This window comes from Lissotriton helveticus, chromosome 12, assembly GCF_964261635.1.
Source record: "Lissotriton helveticus chromosome 12, aLisHel1.1, whole genome shotgun sequence".
NCBI classification, from domain to species: domain Eukaryota; kingdom Metazoa; phylum Chordata; class Amphibia; order Caudata; family Salamandridae; genus Lissotriton; species Lissotriton helveticus.
The window spans coordinates 694,546,440-694,558,544 of record NC_136073.1 but is presented as its reverse complement, the minus strand read 5'-3'; the positions used below and the strand labels follow the sequence as shown (position 1 = coordinate 694,558,544).

The 12,105-nt window shown below is 46.2% G+C and overlaps 1 protein-coding gene across 2 annotated transcripts in view; it reads left to right on the top strand.

Annotated features, from left to right (window-relative positions):
- Positions 1-12,105, top strand: part of HYDIN (HYDIN axonemal central pair apparatus protein) — a 3,619,565-nt gene that overhangs the window by 1,131,752 nt on the left and 2,475,708 nt on the right. For both annotated transcript variants that reach the window (XM_078670948.1, XM_078670947.1), the window contains exon 26: positions 8,491-8,592. In XM_078670948.1, the coding sequence (XP_078527074.1) occupies positions 8,491-8,592 (102 nt within the window). The remainder of the gene's footprint in view (positions 1-8,490; positions 8,593-12,105) is intronic.

Genomic DNA, 12,105 nt, shown 5'->3' with positions numbered 1-12,105 from the left:
GGCACCCCCCTGGTGAAGCCAGGCATCCTTAGCGATTAGGTGTGGAGACTAAGCAAGCTATTGCCCAGAGTTGCAGCGTGGGACCCCATGATTAGAGTATGCACCGTGCCGAGAATTATCGGGTCCGTGGACATTTTGAGCTCAAGACCCTGCCACGACGGGAATTGAACCTTGGTCCCGGGCCAGACCTCTGCATCAGGGTCTGCCGCTCTAATCAGTGAGCCACACTCCTCCACAGGTAATGATTGGTGAGATCGTGTACTTCAGGAGACCCTGCAGGGGGCCGAAGTATGTTATAACTGGAGGAGGGCAAAGTGTTAGGGTTGATTTTTTTCAGGTCTCTTTTCCATACTTTTGGTCTTGTGGATTGAATCGGGTTCAGTTTCATAGTTTCCTTGATGAAGAAGGTAATAATGTGGTGGTCTGACCAGTCACAAGGTTGGATCGATTCTAGATGAGTGGAGTCTCTTTTAGATATTATTAAATCCGGTATTGAACCTTTATTGTGTGTGGGGGTGTCGCAGATTTGGGTTAGGTCTAGGTCATCTAGGACGTTTTTGAGACTGCTGACTACTGTATCATTGTGATCGTTCCAGTGAAGATAGAAGTCACCAAGGAACATTTGGGTATTTTGGAGCCTAGTGTTTGTTGATACCATATCCATGAAGTGTTTGGTGAAAGCGAGGTTACCGCCTGGTGGATGATAGATGGTGTGTAAAGAACATACTGGTTTGCCGTTACTGGAGATTTCGAAGCATATGTATTCGCAAGAGGGGAAAACTGGGGAACTGGCTCTGTTTACTGAGATGTTGCTACGGTGTATACTGGCGATACCTCCCCCAGGCTCATCAGTTCTGTCTAGTCTGATGATGTCGTAGTTAGGTGGTACTAATATGTAATTGATTGGTGTGGAGGATTCTTTTAACCAGGTCTCAGTTAACAATATCAAGTCCGGTTCTTGTGTGAGAATGAGGTCCGCTATGTCAGCTGGGTGTCTAGAGGCCGACTTACAGTTTAGGAGTATGCATTTGAGTCGGTGGTGATGAGGGATGAAGTAGATTCCTGAGTGAGGGGGACTTTTCGAAGGTTGTTATCGATGATGCCTCTAGTGTTGATTTTGGTGGTCCTATGAGGGTCAGGGGGATAGTGGGGATCGTCAAATAGGGGGGAGTGAGCGGCTTTGTAAGGGGGGGATCATATGAATGCAGCAGAGAGAGTAGGTCGCTTTCCGAGAGGGGATTGGAGCTTATGATTGGTCGGGAAGATTTATTACAGGAGGGGACTGAGTTCCAGTTGGGGGGATTGAGTATGAGTTTTGATTTGCCTTTTGGTTGGTTCTGAGGCCAACTAGATTTGGGCTGTGGTGTAGCTCTAGTTGCCCACGGTTGTCTAGCTATCCGCTCATTGAGTGCTTGAAGTTCTTCTTTGATTTGATTTAATGAGATCATGATCTCGTCTAGTCTAGAGTTTTGTGTGGGTACGAGTAGGGTAAGGGGCTGTGTTATGGGTATAGATGCCTGGAGTGTGGTTCGTTCGGGTTTGTGGGCTGGTGCAGGTGTGAGTGGGGTTGGGAGGGGTGCTACAGGTTTGGGTGGGTGTGTTGTATTTGGGGATGGGAGGATTGTGGGGGTAGATGACTGGGAAGTGGGTGTAGGAAGTGTTGTGGATGTGAGTGGGTGGGCTGTGGGTGTAAATGGCTGGGAAGTGAGTGTGGGAGGTGTTGTGGAAGTGTGTGGGTGGGCTGTGAGGGTGGGTGGCTGGGAAGTGGGTATAGGAAGTGTGCCTGGGTCCAAGGTGTTATCGGAGGGTAACATGTCTCCTATGTGGTGATGGGGTGTCTTATTATGTACTAGCAAATGAAGTGGGGGTGGCAGTCTAGAGTGGGGGGAGTGCTTGCAAGGAGTGTCGGTGTTCAGCAAGGTTGAGGTAGCGTGAGTTTTAGACATGGGAGGGGTGTCTTTAGACAAAGGGGCATTTGTGTTTATAATTAAGGGGTATTCATTGTTTATTGGGGGTGACTAGGTAACTGCCATTGTGTCGGGTAGGTGAGTTATGTGAGTGTCAGGCGACGTGGCGATGGAGTGGGTCTCAATTGTGAAACTCGGACTGTGTAGTGGGGAGATCGGGTTGCCAGGAGGGTTTGGTGGGGTGAATTGAAGAGTGTTGGTGTAGGGGGTAGTCCGGGAAGGAGTAGCATATGTTTCGGATGTGGGTAATGGTTGGGATGAGCTGTGGCTGTCGGGCGGGGTAGGCAATGGGATTTGTTGTGTATTGGTGGAGGGAATAGCCTGTGTGGCCAAATGGGGTTAAGCCACTTGCTCTTTGATAATTGGGAAGATGTTATCAAGGAGGTTTAGACTATGATCCGTGGATTGCATGAGGATGGTTCCATTATTGTAGATGGAGATGGTTGCAGTCGCTTGGAAAAGTTGGGAGGGGGAGATGTAAATAACTAGGCCATGCACGGTTTTCCTAGTGGTAGATATTGTAAATAGGGTTAGGAATGCGTTACTCCATTGCGCTCTTCGTTTTGTGTGGAAAATGATATCGTTAGTTGTGTGTCCGTTGTGTATTGAGAAGTAGGTATCGCGAAGGGTATTTCCGGGTGTAGTTTTAGAAAATTGTGTTTAAATCGTTTGGCTGCGTGTCTTGAGAGTTTGTGGGGGAAAATGATGGTGTAAGTGTGTGTGCCTAAAAGCTCCATAGTGAGATAAATATAGTTGGTGAGGCGTTAAGGGGCGAGGGATGTGTGTGAGGTACGAATAGATACACATGAGGGTGGGCTTAAAGAGGTGGGTGGGTGTGGGGGAAGTGTCAGCTGTTGTGGTGGTATTGTTATTGTCTAGGTGGGGAAGAGGGATTAGTATAAGAATCCAATAGCTGTGCCAATGTCGTCTCGTGCGGGGTAATATGAGGGGCAGACTAGGTAAAGGGCAAAGAGGTGTAGTAGTGGGGGGGGGGAAGTCTTTACATAGAAATTCTGACCTGCAATAGTTGGGTAGGGTGATCGGTGGCTGTATATTTTATGTTGTATCCTTGTGACGGAGCCGTTCCAATATGGCCACCTCCTTTGGATAGCATATCATGGGCACCTGTGCAGTCCTATTTATTTTCCCATTGACTGTGGGTTGACTGTTGTAGTCTTTTTTCCTTTCCACTCTTATTTCCAATCAGCGTTTAGTTTTTAGTCCTTCCTCAATTGCCACTCTTATTTCCAATCAGTGTTTAGTTTTTAGTCCTTCCTCAATTGCAACGATTTTGTGTTGGTTGGTTTGTAGTCCTTCAATTTCAGCGATTTTGTGTTGGTTCCTCATGGGATTCTGATGATCTGTGATCCATAGTGGGGGGTGTGCCCCTCACCTTCGTTGTTGGGGTGGCCAGCCATTTTGCTTGTCTGTGCCCCAAACTGCACTGTCAGCCATTTTCGAGTGAGATTATGAACAGAAAGACGTAAAAACATCAATTTCAGACTCACAGCTGGCATCAAGGTATCCACGATGCCATAGATGTGATCAGTGTTCCATGTAGGGACCCACTCTTCAGAGAACAAGGGCATTGTGTTTATGGGTCCTAACTCGCTCCATAGTAGTTCCTCCGTATCACCGCACCACCTCAACAGCCGTGAAAGGATAGAATGTGGAAGGAGAGCAGGCACTCAGCTGTGTGCTCTCGGTGCGTCGAACGATGGGGGGGGGGGCGGGGCCAACCAGCGACTTCCTCCGTGCTCTGCAATTCTTCGCCCGGTCTGGCCCTCGCTCTCACCTCATCCGCCTCACGAGCAGTGGCCCGCCCGCCAATACTAACAGGGATCCCTTAAACTCCACTGCCCGTGCAGAGATCCGGACGCACTGATTCGCGCCCCGATTCTCGCTGTGCTATTCCCAACGTGGCGCTGACGGTCCCCACCTCTTCTGTTGGCCGCAGAGGCCCGTTCTCATTACTAGCCGGGGGTCAATCGGGGTTTGGATGGTCTCTGGAGTCTTGCCGGTCATCTGCAGCCCCGTTCGGAGGACACCGAGGTTCACTCCGACCTCGGCATGGGTAATCTACAGCCTTTCCAGAGCAGTCGGCTGCCACGTCCCGGGGTCGGGGCTTTGCTCCTGTCACCACGGGGATCGTCCTCAGCCCCGACTGGTGTCTATAAAAGTCCGCTCTTCCCTACCTACACAAAAACCGCTGCATTCCGGTCCGATGACTAGACGTGATGAACACCGCCAGCTCGCCGATGGCTCCGCAACTTCTGTGAGGGTGACCAGTCCAATGGGAGTATCCAGGTAAGCAGCGCATTCAAACTTCGAGACTTGCCAGAATAGTTCCAAAAACTATATTATTAATTCCTGTTACGCTTCGAATTCCGGTTCAGTATCGTGGTCGTAGATGTGACTGTCACTAACAGGGATATTCCTCCACGGGATCCCAAGTGTGCGGAGCTCTTTTGGAGAGCTCCTATCAGGTCTTTAACCAGACCGGCTTTCTAGCAAAGTCAGGCACAACCAGCAACCTACTCGCAATAGCCGTATTGACGGAGAAGGCCGACGTCCGTCGCATGCAACTATACTGCTGCTTCGTTGACTTCAAGGCGGCCTTCGATCGAGTGCCACGCGGTCATCTGTGGCCAAAATTGGCCCGCTGGGGTATACCTACAGCCCTCTTACAAGCCATCATCCAATTCCACACACAGACCTGGATAAGGATAAAGTTAGACGATGGGTCCCACGTTTCAAAAAAGATTCAAACAGGAAGCGGCGTCAAACAAGGGTGCGTCTTGGGGCCCCTTCTCTTTAACCTGTTTATTTCCGACCTATCCGCCATACTTGACAAGGTCAACTCGCATCCGCTTCAACTGGATGGGACCCGCATCAGTAACTTGTTATACGCTGACGACCTTGTGTTATTGAGCCACACAAAGGTTGGTTTACAGAGGCTCCTTGACGAACTTCTATCTTATACATCTGAAAACGCCCTGGAATTGAACATGTCAAAACCAAAAATAATTCATTTTAGCAAACAGAAACAGCAGAAATGAAGGTGGTTTTTTAACAACAAAATCATCGATACAGTGCCACACTACAAATATTTAGGATTTTTTCTCGATTCAAGAGCTTCCTTTATTAAACAAAAAGACGCCATCAAGGCTAAGGCACTGTCCCTGGAGGTCGCGTCAGCAAAACTTTCAAAACATCTGCTAGGACCAAGCCTAACCCCCTTGCTCAAGGTGATGAAGGCCAAGATCACAAATTCTCTATCATATGGCCATGAGATTATGATGGGCTCGACAAACATCGTACTTAATAAATCAATCATCAGAATCTTCAAGCGAGCATGGTCTCTGCCGAGGTCTTCATCTCCGGCACAAGTCAGATTAGAGCTTGGTCTGCTAGACCACAGCGGTGTTGAGGCTGGTGCTTTCATTAAGTTTTGTAATAGACTGCGTAATTCCTCGGAAAACAGTCTTGAGATCAAACTCTGGAACGAAATATCGACCAGTACATCAAGCCAAAAACATCGGCTCCACTTGGATCAATCCCTACAGCTCCTTGGAATTTCAGAATACTGGGGGACAAACCCCTCACAACAGGCACTGACGAGCGTAATCAAGCGAAGCGTTCGGCTCTGGTCCTTCCATTCCGACAGAGCAAAATTATCCAGAAGGAAGCATGCTTGGGCCGTTGTCTCAGAATACAAACCGGGAGTTGAGTCAGCCTACCTATCAAGTACCTATTCAATCTTTTGGAAAGTCAAATTTATGGCTCTAAGGCTAGGCGAATGGCCTTTTTTAAAGCATTTACCGCAACGGCGGCGCCCTAATCAGAAAATCGAATTCAGAGAATGCGGCTACCACTCCGAAAGCCTGGAGCACATATCCTGCGCATGCCCAGCTCTGCTCCAAGACAGAAGGACCTTACTGAGAGCAGAGTGGATTAAATTAGGCGTTCGTACATGTCGTCAGGCAATAGTGGCAGCTATGAATCAAGAAAATATAATCCTGAACATCCGGTTTACCAAATTTGTTGCCAGAGCTGTAAAAACATTGGGAAAAGAAAAGGCAGCATTTCTTTTGCCGGTCGGCCCGGACATCACCCTGTAATAAAAACTCAAGCGGCCACCGGCCTCCCTCCGCAAGGCCTACATGGACACCGCGTTCAGCTCCCCAAAACCAGCTGTCATATTGACTTATTTACCCTATTTAAACTTTTTTTAAAACCACTTTGTGACTGCCATGTTATTTAACGAGCTGATCTGTAAAAGATAAACGCACATTCGGACAATTTTTAAATTTCATTCAATTTTACTGCTAGACTATTGCACTGCTGTTGTATTAATCAAAGTTCCTTTTCCGCTCCTTTTTAAATTCATATATGTATACGTGAGTCATACAGTTTTAACATTTTGTAATGATTTTAAGTAATCAGATAATAACCTTGAAATTTGAATTTGAATTACATCATCTGGGACCGTGATTTCGTGTTACATTGATCGTTTTATCCAGAAAGAGGCTTATCTAGTTGCTATCGGAAGGTGACTTGGTGAGCTTCAAGCTCTCTAAGCAAATAATCCATAGTTGGGTTTGCCCAGATTTACTAAGTAGTGAGTACTGAGAAAAGTCCCTATTTCATTTCTAAGATTTTAACAAAATTTCGCCTTAACTAGAGAACTGTGGGAAATATTGTTACAGCCTTAAATCACCTGCCATTAACTATTGTCCCAATATATAGCAGACAACACAAATAAAATTCTCTCCGTACTCCCGAATAATTGATATTATTTTCCAATCGTTACACATGGCCCAACTACTAATAGTCAATACAGTTTCATGCCAACATCACTAAATGTGCTCGAACATGTAACTTTACTTTTTCAGTTATAGCCATTAGCCCAGAGGTTCCAGCATGCCTGGCGTTAATGACTATAAAACAGGAGCTGGCTCAAAAAAAGCGTTTTTACATTCATCCTTTGATGGTTAATGTACTCATGGCTGCATTGCTACTTTAACCAACCTTGGACTGATGAAAAGCTGATCTCTGGAGCAGGCTGTGCAACCGAATCTGCTCAATATCATCAAACCCTTCATTCAAAACAGTTGGATCACACTTTCTAAAACAGACAGGCTTAGGCATGTCTCCTGGAATTTAATATTTGTAATAACCTGCGTCTAGAGCATTGCCTGCATTGGAGGGCGGGTTGTATTGTTAGTAATGCTGTTATCAAAGTTAAATGACAAAATGGAAATTTAAAATAGTATTTACTGGTTGGTGCAGTCGTTTCACACGGGTTATCGCCTTGGTTACTACAAATAATCAATTTCCTGTTGGAGCATATTTAATTTCGTTGAATAATGTAGCTCATTTAATTGGAACAAGAAAGTATAAAAGGCCACGTAAACCGACCAGGAATAAACGAGTGAAGTCTAGGTTTCAGATGTCTGCAACACACACACCTACCCGATGAAGCCATTTCACGTAAACACACATTTCTGCAGCTTATTGCCTATCTTAACATCACTTAGTCAATGAGTTTGTAAGTTTGTGGTCAAATACCCATCATGATGTCTCATGCATTAGAACCAGTCAAATTGTGATGCCCAGGTGGGGTCCTATTGAGACTCATTTTGGGGACCAGTACTTGCTTTTCCTCCTCAGACTTAGACTCTGAGCTAGAGAGAGAAAAGCCCAAAAGGAGGATGGGAAGAAAAAGACGGAAAGACTGACAAAGGGAGAAGACAAGGATGAAAAAGAACCTGCACTAGTGAAATAATAGGGCAGGCAATGTCTGGTGGTGAAAGGAAGGGACATGAGGTGGAACCAAGAAGCCAGTGTTTGGCATTTTGCATGGGCACCTATCATTTTCCAAAATCAATACAGCCTCATCCCTTCACTCCTAGTTTACGTTTTGTTTGATTTCCCTCAACCTACTCTTTCCAAGTAGATTATCAACATGGCTTATCTTGTTGGCAGGGCAAGATGGGCGCAGGAAGGTTTATTCAGAACTGAGAATCCCAAACCCTAGTCAGCCACATTATCCTTGATATTGAGCAGGTATTACAGTCTCAGAGAGCAGGGTGCCGCTTAAGTGAATAAGGTTTTACTTGTTTAGACAATATTACATTTCGCTCAAATGTCAAATTGAATATGTTGGAAAGTACCCTTTCTGTCCCAAAACATCAGTCATTTTCAGTACATTTAATCATTTTGTCATCACGCACCAGCTTTCTTAATACCGGGTTTATCAAAGTTGTTTCTGACCAAGCTTTTGTCATTTAAGGGACTGTAGCTGAGCCACAATTCTTTTCCACTTCAATTGATTTCAAATTTGAGCTTTCAGTATACAAACTATAAATTCTGCGTTTCTTGCTAAATATTGCAGGGTTGGTGGAGTGAATCTCCCTGTTGAAATGGCAATTCTTGAGTAGTATTTGCCTGTTAACTCCTTGAACAAGTGAAAAAAAAAAGAGTCCAGACATTTATCCCAGTTTGTCTCTATCTTTTCCAGTTTCGTTGCGGTCCAGACGTCTTCACTCCCAGCCCAGAATTACACCAGATGCATCTGGCATTGCCTCAGGAGGAGCAACATCTAATTACAGGAGTGGAAGAGGTAGGTAGTATACCTAGTTTTTCACTATCTGCTCGCATCTGTTTTTAATTTTCGGTTATGGAATCCAGTATGAGGCTGTCTGTATGAAAACCCACCAGACTATCAGTGTAACAATCTGTGCATCACATCTTGGCAACATTGACACACAGCGTATTGGGCGATCTGAGAATATTCGAAAATGCTACTTTGAGGTTTTCAAGGAGGTCAAACACCCATTCAGAATAGATATTTTGCAAACTGTCCCCTGACAGAATAAAATTGGAATAGTCCTTGGTCTAGGGCAGGTGTGTCCAAAGGTGGGTTTTCATTCACCCACTGACTGTGGCAGTGAATCTGCTGGCCAGTTGTGTAATTTACGAAAAGAATCCCAATGAAGATCTTCTTTTTCACATGTATCAACCCTCCACTTGGAACCTGTAGATAGGAGTGCCCTTTTAATATTGTATTATAATTGCACTAATGTATCCTGCTTTATGCCTCTGGCGAGGTGTCACTCCGCTCTAGCAGAGTGCTGCGTTGTAGTGTGCCTCGTCTAGAAGCCGATTTGGTGCACATTAGAACATCTGACAGTGATGGGAAGAGGAGTGGAAGACAGAAGGCAAAACCTTACAGCAATTGAATGATTTTAATGATTGAACAGCTCTCTTTATTAAGGGTGGGCGTAGTTCGCGAAGTAGCGCTACGCGTAGCTACGCAAAGTGCACTTCGCAGTACGTGAGCTACGCGTAGCACTACCTGAACTGCGTAGTAGCATGTTCGCACTGTGCAAGATGTCGTTTTCAATGATTGAACAGTGTGGACAAGCATCCAGCACTGTTTAATCATTGAAAACGGCATCTTGCACAGTGCGAGCTGTACTTTTCTGCCGCTCGAGTAGATTTTTACTCGAGCTGCAGCTTTCTAAACGCAGACTGGTAGTTTCTCATCGCGAGTGGTCGCGAGCATGCGCGACCACTCGTAATGAGAAACCTAACCTCCCCGCGTTGAGAATCTCGCCGGGAGGTTTATTTTCCATGCTCGCGATCGGCAACTTGATGTTGCTGATCGCGAACAAGGAAAAAGTCTCGCGGGGATGTCATTTTGCTTGCTTGCGGTCGCCAACTTGACGTTGAGGACTGCGAGCAAGCAAAAAATGACCGCTGCACTACGCTACGCATGTTTGCACTGTGCTACGTGCAGTTCGCGTAGTGCAAAGTTGCGCAAACTACGCAAGTGGAGCGTAGTGCTATGCCCAGGGTACTCTTTATACGGATAAAAGGGCAGCTCACCCCATGAACTGGATGCAGGCAGAGCTCTATGTAATTCTAGAGTGGAAGGTGATCGTGTGACCCACGATGATGCACTGTATGCAGCATTCGGTCCATCAAATGTTCTTTTTGCATTTGTCACCCGAGTGGGACGGGTATGCCCAGACGTCGGTCCCGTGCTCTCCATGCCGCTGGAGTCAAGCTATCCTGGCTGATGAGGGCTGAAAGCCCGAAACCGGTCCTAGGATGCTTGTTTCCGGTCCAGGGAGGTCCTAGCCTGGCAGTTCGGGCTGCACAGTTCCCATTGAGCGCAGGGTCAAGACTGATTTGCATATGGCTGGGTCCAAACTGGAACGGCATGGTGAGCAAAAAAACTATGGATTTAGACCCAGATCTCTGTACTGGGGTGAATGTATGACATTGTACTGAATTCTATCCATCAAATGTTCTTTTTGCATTTGTCACCCCAAGTGGGACTGGTATGCCCTGATGTGGGTCCCGTGCTCTCCATGCCATTGGATTCAAGCTATCCTGGCTGATGAGAGCTGAAAGCCCGAAACTGGTCCTAGGATGCTTGGTTCCAGTCCAGGGAGGACCGAGCCTGGCAGTTCGGGCTTGACTGTTCCAGCGCAGGGTCAAGACTAATTTGCATATGGCTGGGTTCAAACTGGAATGGCATGGTGAGCAAAAAAACGACGGATTTAGGCCCAGATCTCTGTACTGGGGTGAATGTATGACACTGTTCTGCATTCTGTCCATCAAATGTTCTTTTAACCCGCAGGCATGCAAAGGAGATGAAGTCATAATCTTTAGAGACTACTCAAGAAGGATAGGGCAGTAATCAAAGATATGCACTAGTTACAGGCAGCCATAGTAAAAGCTGGATAGGGTCCACCTGGGAGTGAAAGGACAGTGGCTATGTGCACAGATAGTAATGGAAGTGTCTGACATGGTCTATGTAGAAGCAGGTAAAGAAGCAGGCCACTACATGCACTTGTTACAGACACCAAGCATCAACCCCTAAAGGGCTCACTCAGGAGTAATAGAAGGGCAGCCAATAGCTCGCAGTAGATTAATATATCGGTGGCAGATGATCTGAAGTCATTTATAAATATCCCATACGATTCACTTCACGTACAGCCAGACATACACAGGAGGCAGAAAACCACGATAAATGATTTGGAGAATAATTTCTGAAGTGACCAGGAATAATCTGCAGACTTGCACAGGATGCATACGCATTTAGTTGAAGCCCTTTTCCCATAGTTGATAGAGAAACAGTCTGCAGTCATGCACTTGTTATAGTTAGACAAACCCGCAAGGTCGCCTTTGGTTGTGTGTCCCAAACGGTAGAAAGACTAAACAAAACGAGAAAAAAAATGCAGAAAGTCACTGATCAAGGGGGCTGTAGTCTAATTCCCAGATAACGCAGATAACACCCTTTTCTTATCAAATGAGTAGTATTTAGCAGATTTTTCGAATTTGCTGCGTATGATCCACCTAGGAACGACAGAGGGTCAGTGAGTACGCATTAATTTCTTAGAGGTAGCCAAGAGAGGATGTGTCCCTATTTGGTAATCGCAAACCATACACTACTTAACTACGTAATTGGTGCTTATGTAAAGCGCTCCAGTACCTTTGGGTCAAGTTTGCACTATATGACCACAGAGGGATGTGGATAAGCTACCTATGGCTGGTTGTGTGATGAAACAATGCATGCCTCAACAACGCATGCCTTAACCAGGTGGTCTTAACCACGACCGTGTCTTTACCATGCATGCCTCTACCACATAATATCATGGTAAAGACATGATTGGTAAAGGGACATGCGTAGTAAAGATCATACTCCTGCCCCCGTGCCCTAAACCCTAAAAATCGGCCCTCTACAGTCTAATCTACCTGCCACAGCCCTATAAACTACCCGACCCCCTATCCTGAGCCTTTAAATCCAACTAATATGTCCCAAAATAGTACTCTGACCCCATCTCCCTCCTCACTCAGCCCTAAAAATATCCCCACCCATAAAATCTTACCACTGCCCCAGTCCAACTGCCCCCTCAGCCTGAACACTGTCCCTTTTCTGTCCCCTGCTCTGAGCTCTAAACCTCCCGACCCCCTCAGCCCTGAAAACTACCCCAACACCTGAACCCAAACAAACTACCCTAATCCCCAGCCCCCAAATCTACCCCAACCCAAACAAACTACCCCCACCCATCCTCTGCCCTGAGCCCTAAAACTACCAGACTTCCCCAGCCCTGAAAACTAC